The 14,720-nt window shown below is 38.3% G+C and overlaps 1 protein-coding gene across 1 annotated transcript in view; it reads right to left on the bottom strand.

Moving 5' to 3' along the window:
- CFAP20DC (CFAP20 domain containing) overlaps positions 1–14,720 on the bottom strand; it is a 154,871-nt gene that overhangs the window by 97,511 nt on the left and 42,640 nt on the right. Inside the window, exons 6-7 of the mRNA XM_065408313.1 lie at positions 12,902–13,058; positions 6,207–6,371 (exon numbers count right to left, since the gene is read on the bottom strand). Of these exons, the coding sequence (XP_065264385.1) occupies positions 6,207–6,371; positions 12,902–13,058 (322 nt within the window). The remainder of the gene's footprint in view (positions 1–6,206; positions 6,372–12,901; positions 13,059–14,720) is intronic.

Below are 14,720 nucleotides of genomic sequence, written 5' to 3'. Positions count from 1 at the left end.
CACTTAAAATATATCTTTTGTAATCAATAAACTTGTTTTACTGTTTATCTTTATCAGTGAGTTTGCCTGAATTGCTTGGTAAATCTGCTCAGGTTTACAAAGGCTGGTGTATATCCACTTTCCATTGTTGAAGTGGTGAACCAATTAATAAACTTGCATTGCTCAAGAAAGGGTCTTGAGCAGTGCAAGATGGTATATTCCTGAGGTACAAGGCTGGGAGCTGGGGGGGATTTGGCTGGTGCCTTTCTCTGTGTGATTCATGAGTGGCTCTGGGAGCATTCATGCAATCTATCTGGGTGTGGGGCTCCACCTGTGGTTGTACTGAGTGATAACAGCGCCTGGAGTGGTTTGCTGCTTGCGACTAGCAAAGTATTGTGAGAGACAGCTCAGGCTGGAGAGTTAAGAGGGCAAAGCAGTACCATGGTCCCAGGCTGCACCCTGGGGATCCCGTCACAATGGTATCACCCGCAAACTTTATAAGTGTACTCTCTATGCTATTACCTAAATCACTGATAAAGATATTGAACAGAACCGGACCCAGAACTGATCCCTGCGGGACCCCACTCGTTATGCCCTTCCAGCTTGACTGTGAACCACCGATAAGTATTCTCTGGGAACGATTTTCCAACCAGTTATGCACCCACCTTACGGTAGCTCCATCTAGGTTGCATTTCCCTAGTTTGTGTTTGAGAAGGTAATGCGAGACAATATCAGAAGCTTTACTAAAAATAAGATATACCAGGTCTACCGCTTCCCCCCATCAACAAGGCTTGTTACCCTGTCAAAGAAAGCTATCAGGTTGGTTTGACACGATTTGTTCTTGACAAATCCCCCATGCTGACTGTTACTTATCACCTTATTATCTTCTAGATGTTTGCAAATTGATTGCTTAATTATTTGCTCCATTATCTTTCTGGGTACAGAAGTTAAGCTGACTGGTCTGTAATTCCCCGGGTCGTCCTTATTTCCCTTTTTATAGATTGGCACTATATTTGCCCTTTTCCAGTTTTCTGGAATCTCTCCCATCTTCCATGACTTTTCAAAGATAATCGCTAATGGCTCAGATATCTCTTCAGTCAGCTCCTTGGGTATTCTAGGATGCATTTCATCAGGCCCTGGTGACTTGAAGATATCTAACTTTTCTAAGTAATTTTTAACTTGTTCTTTCCCTATTTTAGCCTCTGATCCTACCTCGTTTTCACTGGCTTTCACTATGTTAGATGTCCAAGATATGTGTTCTATTTCTGAGATATAATCTTTTACTACCTTATCTGGTTACTGAAAAGTTTATAAATTCATAAAAAGGTGAAGAGATAGGGAAAACTGAAAAAAAATTGGAACAAAAATCTCCTGTAGGAGGACATATGAATCTGCCCATTCTCTACGCACGTTTGTTTCAAAACACATTATGGCAAACATAGCTTGCTTGTATTTCTTAGAAGAGGTGCCTAGACAACATGTTCCAGGACACTTTCCTGTTTCATATCGACATACAGAAATATGAGGATGGATAAGTTTGTACAACTTTGTTCACACCATAATCGCCAACTCAGATTATGCCTGTTTGTTTTTCGTTTGGTTTTTTACAATTTTTTGAAATTCAAATTTATAAAATGTAAAATTTAATTAGGAATGTTTTTCTTCTGTCTCAGTTTATTTGATGTATGCAGTGGGAATGGAACTGAAGTCTACTTAGTTCTAAAAATCTGTAAAACATTTAATTTAAGAGGAAGAAAAAGAACTGAAACTATCTGCCTACAATATTTGTGCTCTGTATGCAAAATGCGAACAAGCTCTTATTTTAAATTAGCTGGGTCATATGCAGTTATATGACAAGGTAGACCCAGAAAACATTAAAATTTCCATTATTTTTGATACAAATACTTATACTGGGTAGATACATTTCCCCCCCCTTACAGTCAAAGAGTACAGTCCAAAAGAAACATGGCTGCCCTTACTTAAAACAAAGAAAAAAACAACCCACACTGTTGCTGCTGTAGAAATGAAAGCACTCAGGCAAATAGAGTACTGATTTTTAAGTAAATTACTAGTTTTGATCTGTGCTTAGTGGACCACTACATCTTGTCATTAGTGAGTTGAACTACTCAATTTAAATAACCAGACTTGATTCTGTGTTCAATTAAACTGAGGTCCCATTAATGAAAAAAAAAAATTACTTCCTACAGTCCTACATTGACTAACAGTCATTACTTAATGTGGGTTGGGAATTGAAGGAATTAACAGTGTAAATTTTTAGTTAAATTAGACACAATGATTTACTGGATACATGCTGGTTTTATTAATTTAATTGAAAACATTCAAAACACTCTTGCTCTTGAACAGGTTACATCTCTATTTGTAATTCAAGAAAATTACTCCTACATGACAACCTAGAAGTGACAACATGCTCTTAATTTTGGAAAAACTGTTATCTGTTAATGAAATAAAAATCCTGAAAAAGGACCCATGCAATGTGCATGCCAGTATTTTCTGATTTTTCTCATACTGCATGTACATTTGGAAGCAAACATTACAATTTATGCAAGTGTATGCTATTGTACAAGTTAAGATACTCATTTATATTCACTCATGACATTCAAAGGTCATCTGTTTTTTAAGTTTGTATTCTAATCAGTCTTTATTCTTGGGCAATAAAAGTGTACACCACCATGGACCTACTTTTGCTCCTTCTGGAGTCAATGTGAGTTTTTACCACAGACTTCAGTGGGAGCAGGATTAGGCCTGAAAAGTGATTACCAGAACATGGGAGTTCCTATACTTTAGATGGCATTTAAATAGTGTGTAGGTGTTTATGAAATGAAAAGGAGGATATTATTTAATGAGATTCCATGTTCAGATCCTTGATCAGACACGTAGTGATGCACATCTGCTTATCAATGGACAGGCTCAACTATAATTTCTATCAAGAATTTTTAGTTCAGGTATAAAAAAATTAATTAATAATGCAGTCAAGAGTTCTCCAAGTGCCCTTTAATGCAATGCATCATGGTGTCCTTGAACTTTAAAACAAAAAGACACTTAAAATTCTTGGGTGTAGCTTTGAATATTTATTCAAACATATAATTAAATTTCTTGTAAAATTAAACTAGAAAAGACTTTGATATGAAGAATGGAATAAAAATAACAAATAATTACAGTATTTATCTAAGTATTTGTCTGAAATTGTATTTTAAAATAGTCCTGTTATTTTTTGTTTATGAATACTTTCATATTAGTTACAAGAGTACTGACATACAACTTTAAATTAATGGCTCAGATATTGTTGCTGTTCTTTAATAAAGATCTTTTAACATTACAGAATTGTTTAAAAGGAGGATTCATTCTTTTGTAGCAAGATATTAAAAGACCTGGGGTGAAATCCTGACGCCGCTGAAGTCAATGCCAAAACTTCAATTGACTTAAATAGGGCCAAGATTTCACCCAGGGTTTCTAAGGGAAGTGTGGCTTTGTGGACAAGCACTGGCTCTTTAAATGGTTTGACCTAAAATCTACTTACCTCTGTAGTGAGGATGCTGAGATCACAGCTATACTTCCAGACATCAACACAATTTGCAAAATTTTTCACCCATAACAACTTTTGTGCTAACCTTTACAATATTTCCCATAAAAATTTCAGTGTCAGTTTTTCAGCTGTCTAACCTCTACTTGGTATACACAACATTTTGCATACATACCCCTGCACTTTGCAAATGCAAATATATTAACACAGGGACTGCCAGACGGGAACATTTCAAGGGTCCATCTAGTCCAGTATCCTGACTCTGACAGTGGCCAGAACCATATCATTCAGAGGACGGCAGAACCCTGAAGTAGGCATAACAATCTGCCCACGCATTATTGGTCTCATCCTGATCTCTAATAGTTAGAGACTGGCTAACTCTGGCCTTTGATCATTCTGTTGCTCTTCTCTGAACCCCTTTAGTTCCACAATATTCTTTTTGAGATGGGTTGCTCAGGAATCTAGGTAAGGATACACCATTGATTTAAATAAAGGCATTATAATATTTTTGCTATTATTCTCCATCCCATTGCTTATGCAGCTTAACATCCTGTTTGATTTTTTTGACCGCAGCTGTGCATTAAACAGACATTTTCACTGAGCTCCTTATAATGATGCTCAGTCCCTTTCTTGGGTTGAAAGAATTAATTTAGAAACTAGTAAGGTATAAGAGTAATTTTTTTCCTCCAATGTGCATTACCCTTTGCATTTATTGACACTCAGCTTCATTGTGTTGCCTGTTCACCAAGCTCTTTTAGGTCTCTTTCAAGTTCTTCACAGTCCTCTCTGGTTCTGACCAACCTAAATGATGATGTCATCTGCAAATTTTACTACCTCATTATTCACTCACCTTTCCAGGTCATTAATAAATATATTGAACAACACCACAGGCTCTAGCCTAGAACCTTGAAGCCCCTCTTGCCATGATGAAAATTGAATCCTCCTTGCTTTCTGTCTTTTAGCCAGTTTTTTATCTAAGACAGTACTTTGCCTCTCTCACCCTGTGATTACTTAGTGTCCTTATTAGCTTTTAGCCATTTTTGCAGAACCTTATAGAATGCCGTTTGGAAGTCTAAATAAATTATGTCAAAAAGCTTTTCTTCATGCACTATTTTACTGACACATTCAAAGAATTCTAACAGATCAGAGAGACATGATTTTCCATTTCAGAATCCATGCTGATTAAACCCAGCAGTTCATGAAGTTCATAAAGAAGTATGGGCTGGATGAATGGACTATAAGTTGGATAGAAAGCTGGCCAGATTGTCGGGCTCCACGATAGTGACCAATGGCTTGATGTCTAGTTGGCAGCTGGTATCAAGTGGAGTGCCCCAGGGGTCTGTCCTGGGGCCGGTTTTGTTCAACATCTTCATTAATGATCTGGATGATGGGATGGATTGCACCCTCAGCAAGTTTGCGGATGACGCTAAGCTGGGGGGAGAGGTAGATATGCTGTAGTGTAGGGATAGGGTCCAGAGTGACCTAGACAAATTGGAGTATTGGGCCAAAAGAAATCTGAAAAGTTTCAACAAGAACAAGTGCAGAGTTATGCACTTAGGATGAAAGAATAAGAATCCCATGCACTGCTACAGGCTGGGGACCGACTGGCTAAGTGGCAGTTCTGCAGAAAAGGACCTAGGGATTACAGTGGATGAGAAGCTGGATATGAGTCTGCGGTGTGCCCTTATTGCCAAGAAGGCTAATGGCATATTGGGCTGCATTAGTAGAAGCATTGCCAGCAGATGGAGGGAAGTGATTATTCCCCTCTATGTGGCACTGGTGAGACGACATCTGGAGTATTGCGTCCAGTTTTGGGCCTCCCACTACCGAAAGGATGTGGACAGATTGAAGAGAGTCCAGTGGACGGCAATGAAAATGATTAGTGAGCAGTGACCATGATTTATGAGGAGAGGCTGAGGGAACTGGGCTTGTTCAGTCTGTAGAAGAGAAGAATGAGGGGGGATTTGATAGCTGCCTTCAACTACCTGAAGGGGGGTTCCAAAGAGGATGGAGCTCCTCTGTTCTCAGTGGTGGCAGATGACAGAACAAGGAGCAATGGTCTCAAGTTGCAGTGAGGGACATCTAGGTTGGATATTAGGAAACACTATTTCACTAGGAAGGTGGGGAAGTACTGGAATGGGGTTACTTAGGGAGGTGGTGGAATCTGCATCCTTAGAGGTTTTTAAGGCCCGGCTTGACAAAGCCCCAGCTGGGATGATTTAGTTGGTGTTGGTCCTGCTTTGAGCAGGGGGTTGGACTAGATGACCTCCTGAGGTCTCTTCCACCCTTAATCTTCTATGATTCTATGATCTTCCAGATGCTTTGTTATTCTATTCGCAAAACACCCAAGTGTATACTTGTAAACTTCTAACAACTGAGCATACAAACATTAGAATTTCCACCCACAAAACTCATTCTAATGGGTTTTGTGCTTCTAAATCCCAGGACTTTGCAAGCATGCGTGTTAGAATTGTTTAAGTCTGCACGCATCCTTGCACCTACAAAATGTAGGTGCATTTGTGTGTGCATACAATTTCAGGCATGTACAACTGGTGCCTAGGTGAGAAAACTGGACCCTTAAAATGTGTTATAGGACACATCAAACTGTATCTACCTGTATGCACATTATATTACTATATATCTCACACACACACACACACACAGTAATTTTAGTAAGACAGCATACCTGATTCTGATGAAGTTAAGGGACGCCCTCCAAATCTTATTTCTGGTTGGCGAAGTTTAGTCATGTTCAGCAGTTGTGTGACTTGTGGCACATCTGTATTTAGCTGACAGGTTCGAGGAATAGTATCTGTGGGGTCATCAGCTGTGAATGGAAGACCAAATATATCTGGAATTTAAAGACAAAGGCTTCACTTTTTTATAACTAACATGGTCAGAAATGCAGTATGATTAAATTATTTGTTACTTGGGCTATAAAGGCCAGTTTATATGATCAGATATTTATAACACGTTGTAGTCACTGAAAACCTTGTGCAGCTATTGATTTTTCAAAGAATGTTCTTGTTAATTGTAAAACAACACTGTCAAGTTGATTAGGGCCCAAATGTTAACTACAGTTACACTTACTAGTTTGTGCAAATAACTGGGATAACCGTGGTGAATAAATGAATTCTGTGGTTTAGTAAGTAAACAAAGCTACTGTCACAAAATGTTCTTCGTTCATTATTTTGACAAACGTTTAGTTTCAGCTATGCTACTTCATTTTTCTGATTTTCTGACATGTTGTGCATCAGAATACTGTACTGATCGCTGGCACATTTACTAAAGTAGCAAATATTGAATTCTTAGTAAATACTGCAAAACTCTAGTATTAAACTTTGCTGAGGTAGGGACAAACAGTAGTTTTTATTAATCTATTTTAACAAAAAAAAGGTGTGAGAGCAGATTAGCAAGGTGCAACTATTCCCTGAAACCATTTAGATTTAGTAGGGAATGTTTGTTCTACAGATGCTAATGGCCAAATTTTCCACCTTGATTAACTGGGTCTGTTTTTGAGCTCCCAGTTAGTAGTTTCCACTATTAAGGCCATAGAGATGTTGAAATACCTAACTAAGACACCTTCTACACCAGTGGTTCTCAACCAGGGGTATGCATGCCTCTGGGGAAACACACAGGTCTTCCAGGGGGTACATCAACACCTTTAGATATTTGTCTAGTTTTACAACAGGCTACATAAAAAGTACTAGCGAAGTCAGTACAAACTAAAATTTCATACAGACGACTTGTTTCTACTGCTCTATATTCACATTGAAATGTAATCCAATTGATTTATTTTATAATTATATGGCAAAAAATGAGAAAGTCAGCAATTGTTCAGTAACAGTGCGCTGTGATATACAATGGTGTCCCTAGCCTCTGTTTGTCAGAGGGTGGAGATGGATGGCAGGAGAGAGATCACTTGATCATTACCTGTTAGGTTCACTCCCTCTGGGGCACCTGACATTGGCCATTGCCGGTAGACAGGATACTGGGCTGGATGGACCTTTCGTCTGACCCAGTGTGGCTGTTCTTATGACACTTTTGTTATTTTTATGTCTGATTTTGTAAACAAGTAGTTTTTAAGTGAGGTGAAACTTGGAGTACACAAGACAAATCAGACTCCTGAAAGGGGTACAGTCGTCTGGAAGGGTTGAGAGCCACTGTTCTACACCAACTACATCTTCTGTGTAGTCTCATGATGTAGCTCCGTATAGAGAGCACTGCAGTAGTTACATCTGGAAAATGCTGGTTAAAAAATGGGAGTCCGTGTTTCAAAATCTACCTCTTTCTTTTGTAAAAATAAATATTTTCTTTTTACTTTAATGCTTCAGTCTGGATGAAGAAATTGTAGACCCCCCACAATAGCAACTTTTAAAAAACATAGTTGTTAGTTTGTCCTGTGGCACCTTTAAGACTAACAGAAGTATTGGGAGCATAAGCTTTCGTGGGTAAGAACCTCACTTTCTTCAGTCCTGGAAGAAGTGAGGTTCTTACCCACGAAAGCTTATGCTCCCAATACTTCTGTTAGTCTTAAAGGTGCCACAGGACCCTCTGTTGCTTTTTACAGATTCAGACTAACACGGCTACCCCTCTGATAGTTGTTAGTTTGTTATCCAGACACATTACAAGCTCATAACTTTTGTTTGAGCTAGAGCATATCTTTCAGAAAGGCATCTAGCAATGCTGGGAGAAGATAGTGATGCAGTCCTGGGATGACCAGCAGTGGTGCCAGAATTTCAGGATAACAGCAGGTACTTTCCAATACATCTGCATGGAGCTCACCTCAAAGCTGCAGCAGCAGCACACTAACATGAAAACTCCTCTCTGTGTGGAGAAGCATGTGGCCATTGCCAACTGGAAGCTCACCACTTCCAGTTGCTACCAGTCAGTAGCTAACCAATTTGCTATTGGTATATTGACTGTCAGGGCTGTTGTCAAGGAGGTGTGTGATGTTCTAAAGAAGGTGCTGATGGTGGGGATCATAGAGCTTGGGAATGCACAAGAGACTGATGGATTTGCAGGGTTGGGGTACCCAAACTGTATTGGGGCCTCTGCTGGGACCCATATGCCTATTCTTTTTGCTCTCCACAGGCTTCACATATCATAAACAGAAAAGGGTATTTCTCCACGTTGCTCTAAGGCCTGGTTGATCACCAAAACAGGCTGACCAACAATGTGGGGTGGTCTGAAAAGGTCCATGATGCTCAGATCTTTTGAAACTCACACCCATTTTCTTTAATGAAAAAAGGAATTTTTGCTTATAGGACCACTATGGACATTAATGGTGTTCTGATTCCCACTCTCATTCTGAGAGACTGAGTTTACACTTTGTTTCCCTGGCTTATGTAGTCTTTTACTGGACATCTGGACAGGACGAAAGACTTGTTCAACTACAAGCTGAGTAGCTGCAGAATGATAGCAGAGTGTGCATTTGGAAGGTTGAAAAGAAGATGGCTTTTTCTCATGAGGAGGCTGAAAGCTGCCAAGCAATATATACCTCAAATGATAACTGCTTGCTGTATTTTACACAACATCTGTGAAAGCAAGGGAGAGAGCCTCACCAATGGGCAGGAGCCAGACGTCCAGAAACTTCCTATTTCAGTCCTAAAAAGTAGATTGCATTGTTCCAAAATGGTTCCACAAAGATGGTGTTATATTTATTGCCCATTTGTAAAAAATTCCCAACAAGCACCTTTACTCTTTCTAATATGTTGCCCCTTATGCATGGGAGGATCCCCCATAAATATCTGCAAAACCACTTCATTTATTTCTTCAAATACCTCTGTAAAACTCTCCCCTCGTATGATGCTTAAAAAAACCATAAAAACTTGACAAATGGTTAGGTGAGCTGTGGCCATTGCTTATGCTGATCACAGTGGTTTCATCATTACCTTGGTCTCGCTTGTCTGTTTTTTGTATCCACCTATTGTCTCATCTCATACTTAGACTGTAAACCCTTCGAGGCCTCTACTGATTTACAATAATAAATAATCAATATCTCAAGGTGGTTAAATGGGAAAAGTGCCACTACTCAAATGAGCTGTACATATTATCTAAATAGGTTAGTATGGAAACTGGAGAGAAGGCTTAACACAAAGATCACGTGCACATCATGTTGCCAATGTAGGTAAATCTTCCCCCCTTGCACCTAAATTATCTCCCATGGAAAATAATCTTCCAAGAACTAATATTAAACAACGAGCTTGGAAACCAGAGTGCCAACCACCGAACACTTATATATGCGAGGGCCCAGATCCTCAACGCTGATTAATCTTTATACCTCCATTGCCTTCAGTGGAGCTAAGCTGATTTATACCATCTAAATATTTGGGCCTAGTTGTCTAAGAAGAGCAAGGTAACTTTGATCAGACATGAATGTTAATTGAAAGTTAATAAATAAATAAGTAATAAATCTATAATTTTGGAATGTGGTATGGTATTTTAATGCAACTAAATTTGGGGCATTTTCCTAATTGTAAAATGTGTCTGGATAAGGAAAATTCATAACTGTACAGAAAATATTAATGCCCACCAACTGTACAATAATCACAGAATGTGATAATCCCACTCATTAAAAATGCAATACACTACAGTGAATGCAGTTTATTAGAACTGTCTCCTCACTAAATTAACCACATTACACTAGGAATTTTGCAACTCGTTTAGGCCATTTTTGTATACTTTTAAAAACTGTGGAAAATGGAAGGGAGAAACCATGTGCACTGTTAATTTGAAACTAAATGAAGACAAGTACCTCTAGTGCAATTTCTGCCAACTGAGTATATAATAGATTCTCTCCCTGGTTCATGGTTAATTCTGATACGGGCAATTTGATCTATGCTTTCCAAAACAAAAATGTGAAGTAGCTTCATGACCTCACATTTCTCCCCCTGACTGGTTGTTTTGTTGAATTAGAAGATAATTTCACCACTCTCCACACATCATACACCACCAATACCAGTTAGTTATCTTCTAGGCACTTGCTGTCTAATCTAATAATAAACAAAGAGAAATTTATCATAAGGCAGCTTTGATTCTGTACATACACAATCCCCCTTTATGTCAATCAAAATTGAAAACCATTGCCAATTGTTTTTTTTCAGATGGTAGAACCCCTGTTTAGCTGTCACTCTCATGAAAGCTACTCAACAAAAATTTAAATATGACAGACATACTTTCAGAGAGATACATAAAAATCAGCTAACTAACAGATAGTGAAATGGATGCCTATACACACATCACTGCTCTGTAACAACCATTGCCCTGTCAGAAAAAAACACTTACAAATTCAAATAATATACCCTCAGAGTGTCTTTTTGACAATAATTCATATGGATTGGAATTCTTTGCAGTCAGTCTGGTAAAGCACAAAGGTACAGTTATTTAAATCACTGGCACATCTGCACTGACTATATAGTTCCAAAATTAATATAATTACAATACATTATCTAAACACATGATCTCTTCCACCTCTTGGACAGTGTGAATACTTACACTCATTTAACTTCACTATCAAGTTTTAGTTGCTACTGCTCACACTGAAGACACTGCGTTACTCTGCTCTTGTCTAAAGTTGGGATTTTTAGAAGCACCTAAACAGATTAGGTGCCAAACTCCTACTGAAAGTCACTAGGAGTCAGGTACTTAACTCACAGAATGCTTTTGAAAATCCCACCCTAAATCTCTATGACCATTTCTTCCTGTTCCCTGTGCCCTGCCAAGTCATTTACTTAGCCTCTTCCTTGAAATCCCTCTCCTAATGTTCTCTGTATATCTTCTCCCTTTCTGCGTGGAACACTTTTCTAGTACAGTAATCAAGTACTTTCTCTCCATATTCCTCCTGAAAATACACTTCTTACGTGAAGTTCTTCAACGTTAATTCCCAAAGAAACTTATGATACATAACTCTATATAATAAATCCCTAATATCTACTGGTATCTCTATTGGTTTGGAACTGGTCATCTTGTTATCTGGGGTACCAGGTATCCAATTTATACTGTAATCCTACGGCAGGGACCCTATTTTCTTCTAGGTTTAGTGCAAGGCCAAGTAGAACGGTGGTACCCAATACATAATTCATAGGGGGTGTTCTGTGGTGGGCTGTGGACAGACTAATGGAAAAGGGATTTTTTTGGTGTGGGGGTAGAGAGAGAAGACACCGCAACAGTCCATAGATGCCAGTGCAACAAGGCCCATGCCCTAGCCTGCATAAGAGGCTAAATTGGCCTTGCGCAGCCCCTAAATAGGGGAGGTGCAAGTTGCCTCCCATCCATTGTGCTGGGTGTGGTGAAGGGATGAATCGGTCTCACCAGGCAAATGACAGTCTAGTGGTTAGCGTGCTAGCCTGGGACTGTAGAGACCTGGGGTCACTGTCTTGCTCCACTATGACTTTCTGAGTGACCTTCAGAAAGTAATTCAGCCTCTGTTCCTCACCTGTAAGATGCAGAGAATAAGACTTCCTTAACTAACAAGGATGTTTTGAAGACAAATCCAATAAAGACTGTGGGGCACTCAGATAATATGGCAACAGGGACCACGTAAGTATCTCTGATCATTCAGTATAATTTCCCTTTTTTGCAGTCTTTGTGAGAAGAGTAGATTCCACATTGGGCCACTTTCAGTTCTCTTTAGATTCTTTGCCATGAGAAGATGGCATTCAAATTGCAATTAGAATTTTAATAATCTAGGACTGAGCTACATTAAAACCTTTCTGTTTAATGCACCTTAAGATCATCAGGAAGTAGGAGAGTGACTTGCAGTCTCCCAACTAACATTTCCTTGAATTGTTTAAAGAAGAAAGCCTTCATCAGCTGTTAAATCTCCAAGCTTGAGGTAATCGAGGAACTGCTGGAGTACAGCTAATTTACATGTTTTTCATCCTCACCAGAAGCCACCTTGGGGAATGACATCTCCTTTTTTTCAGCAGAAGCAGTCACTGATAATTAAGCAAGAAGCTATCTTCCAAACTACATGATAAAATACCTCTACATAGAGTTTTTCCAGAAAAGTATTAAAAAGGTGTTCTAAATGAAAGAGCAGCAAAGAGTCCTGTGACACCTTATAGACTAACAGACGTATTGGAGCATGAGCTTTCGTGGGTGAATACCCACTTCGTCGGATGCATGCAACGAAAGAGGAGATCTTTCCCACAGGACAGTATTAATGAAGCTGGCACTCTATAAAATGTACATAGCTACATTTACCTGATGTCATCTATTGTCCAAGAAGACTAGATGTGTATGACCTAAACACACTTCAGTTTTCATGAAATCACATAATTTCTCAAATGATTAATTCAAAGATTGTGGTCAAGAAGCTTTTGTTTTTACAATATGAACAGTAATGACGGAGATAGCATAATATCATCTGTAACACACCATCTTCCTCAGCTGTATCTTGAGGCTTTGATTTCAAAGTGAAGATCTTTCTCAGTTTACAGTTAGCTGAGATGATAATTCCATCCAAAGACTGGAAAACAGCTCCTTTGAATATTTCACTGGTGAATGCTACCAAGTCAATGCACAAATTGCACCACTAGAACAGAGAAGCAAAACATTTTTAGTGCAATCCTTACATAAACTATTGCAGTGTAGTAAAAATTATAGAACCACAGTAATTGAGGGCTGGCAGGGACCTTGAGAGATTATCTTGTCCAAAACCTGTGCTGAGGTGCTATACTATACCTAGACTATAACTTGCAGGTGTTTGTCTAATCTATTCTTAAAAACCTCCAACGACAGGCATTCCACAACCTCCCTTAGAAACCTATTCCAGTGCTTAACTATCCTTACAGTTAGAAAGTTTTTTTTAATATCTTAAATCTCCCTTGCTGCAGATTAAGCCCATCACTAATTGTCCTACCTTCAGTGGACATAGAGAACAAGTGATCATGATCCTCTTAACAACAACCTTTAACATATTTGAAGACTGTCTAGCTCTCTTCTAACTAAACTTGCAGTATGGGATTGGACTCACTGACAGTTTTCCTTTATGCATAATATTTCACTATTTTAAAAATAATCTGTTACCATTGCAGTAGTTACACATGCAACAGTCATTTATATATACAAACTAGTAATTGCATATATAAAATTGGTGACTGCATGCTCAAGTGAGCACAATTATCCAGGGTATCCTCACAAAGTTGTTTTTGCAGACACAACTGGAGAAGCAAATTATGAGAAAAATTTGTTAACTGCAAGTGTTTTGATACAAAGTTTGGCTACTTTCAATACTTTAAAGGTTGCTTAATTTCACTGTAGCTTTTTAACTACTTTTATAGACTGTGCTTAAAAACTTTTTGGTAACTTCTTATATCAACAGTCCCCCATGAATTGCAACAGGTGCTGTCCCCTCACATCCTCCAAAACAATGGTACACGGTGACTAGTGCTCTGTCTGTATTAGGAAACTGTACTATATTTAAACAATTTTTTAAACTATTTAGTTAGCTAACACGGTGACACCCATGACTTTAACAAGAACAAGTTACGTTCAGCATCATGTCAGGTAGTTATGACACAATACTGAATTTGTCCTGTTCTTGTCTACATTCTGCAAAGTCAAGGTCAGCATTATGTTACCTAACTTGATGGTTAAAACCAGTGTTAAATAGTGTTTAAATACAATGCAATTTCTTAGTACAGACAAGACCTTGGTGATTATTTTTCCACTAGGTAAAAAAAGACAGCCAAAAACTGTATTATATTATGGCACTAGTCTTTCTTATATTACTCCAATAGCTCCTGCACTTTTGTCAGTTTCAATTTTATTCAAGGAGAACTTAACATCTGTGCATAAAGATGATGTTTGTATAATATAGACATATAAGTAGTTGAACATATATCATGTTGAATATAATAAAAATCAGTATTTCCCTAGAAAAATAGAATTTAAAAGGTCCAATATATATAAAAAACCCAGTATCTACATGCCAAATGTAAAACATATTGGGGGGAAAAATTGAGTGCACAAATTAAATTTAATCCCAGGCAGCTTTAAAAGAAAACTGCATCCATTATTTTTCTGCTCCTAAATCTGAAAGTTCAAAAGGTAAGAAATATGTATTATGAATAAACTATGCAAGTTAATGAAAACACAATTTTTAATTATAATTGACATTTCTAAGTCTAGTACTGGAGCAGTCACCTTGCTGAAGAACTGCAGTCATTTGTAAAAATGGCAGTACAGGAAGCCT

Source organism: Emys orbicularis, chromosome 7 (assembly GCF_028017835.1).
Source record: "Emys orbicularis isolate rEmyOrb1 chromosome 7, rEmyOrb1.hap1, whole genome shotgun sequence".
NCBI lineage: Eukaryota > Metazoa > Chordata > Testudines > Emydidae > Emys > Emys orbicularis.
The sequence above is the reverse complement of the archived record's forward strand: the minus strand, read 5'-3'. Positions and strand labels throughout refer to the sequence as shown.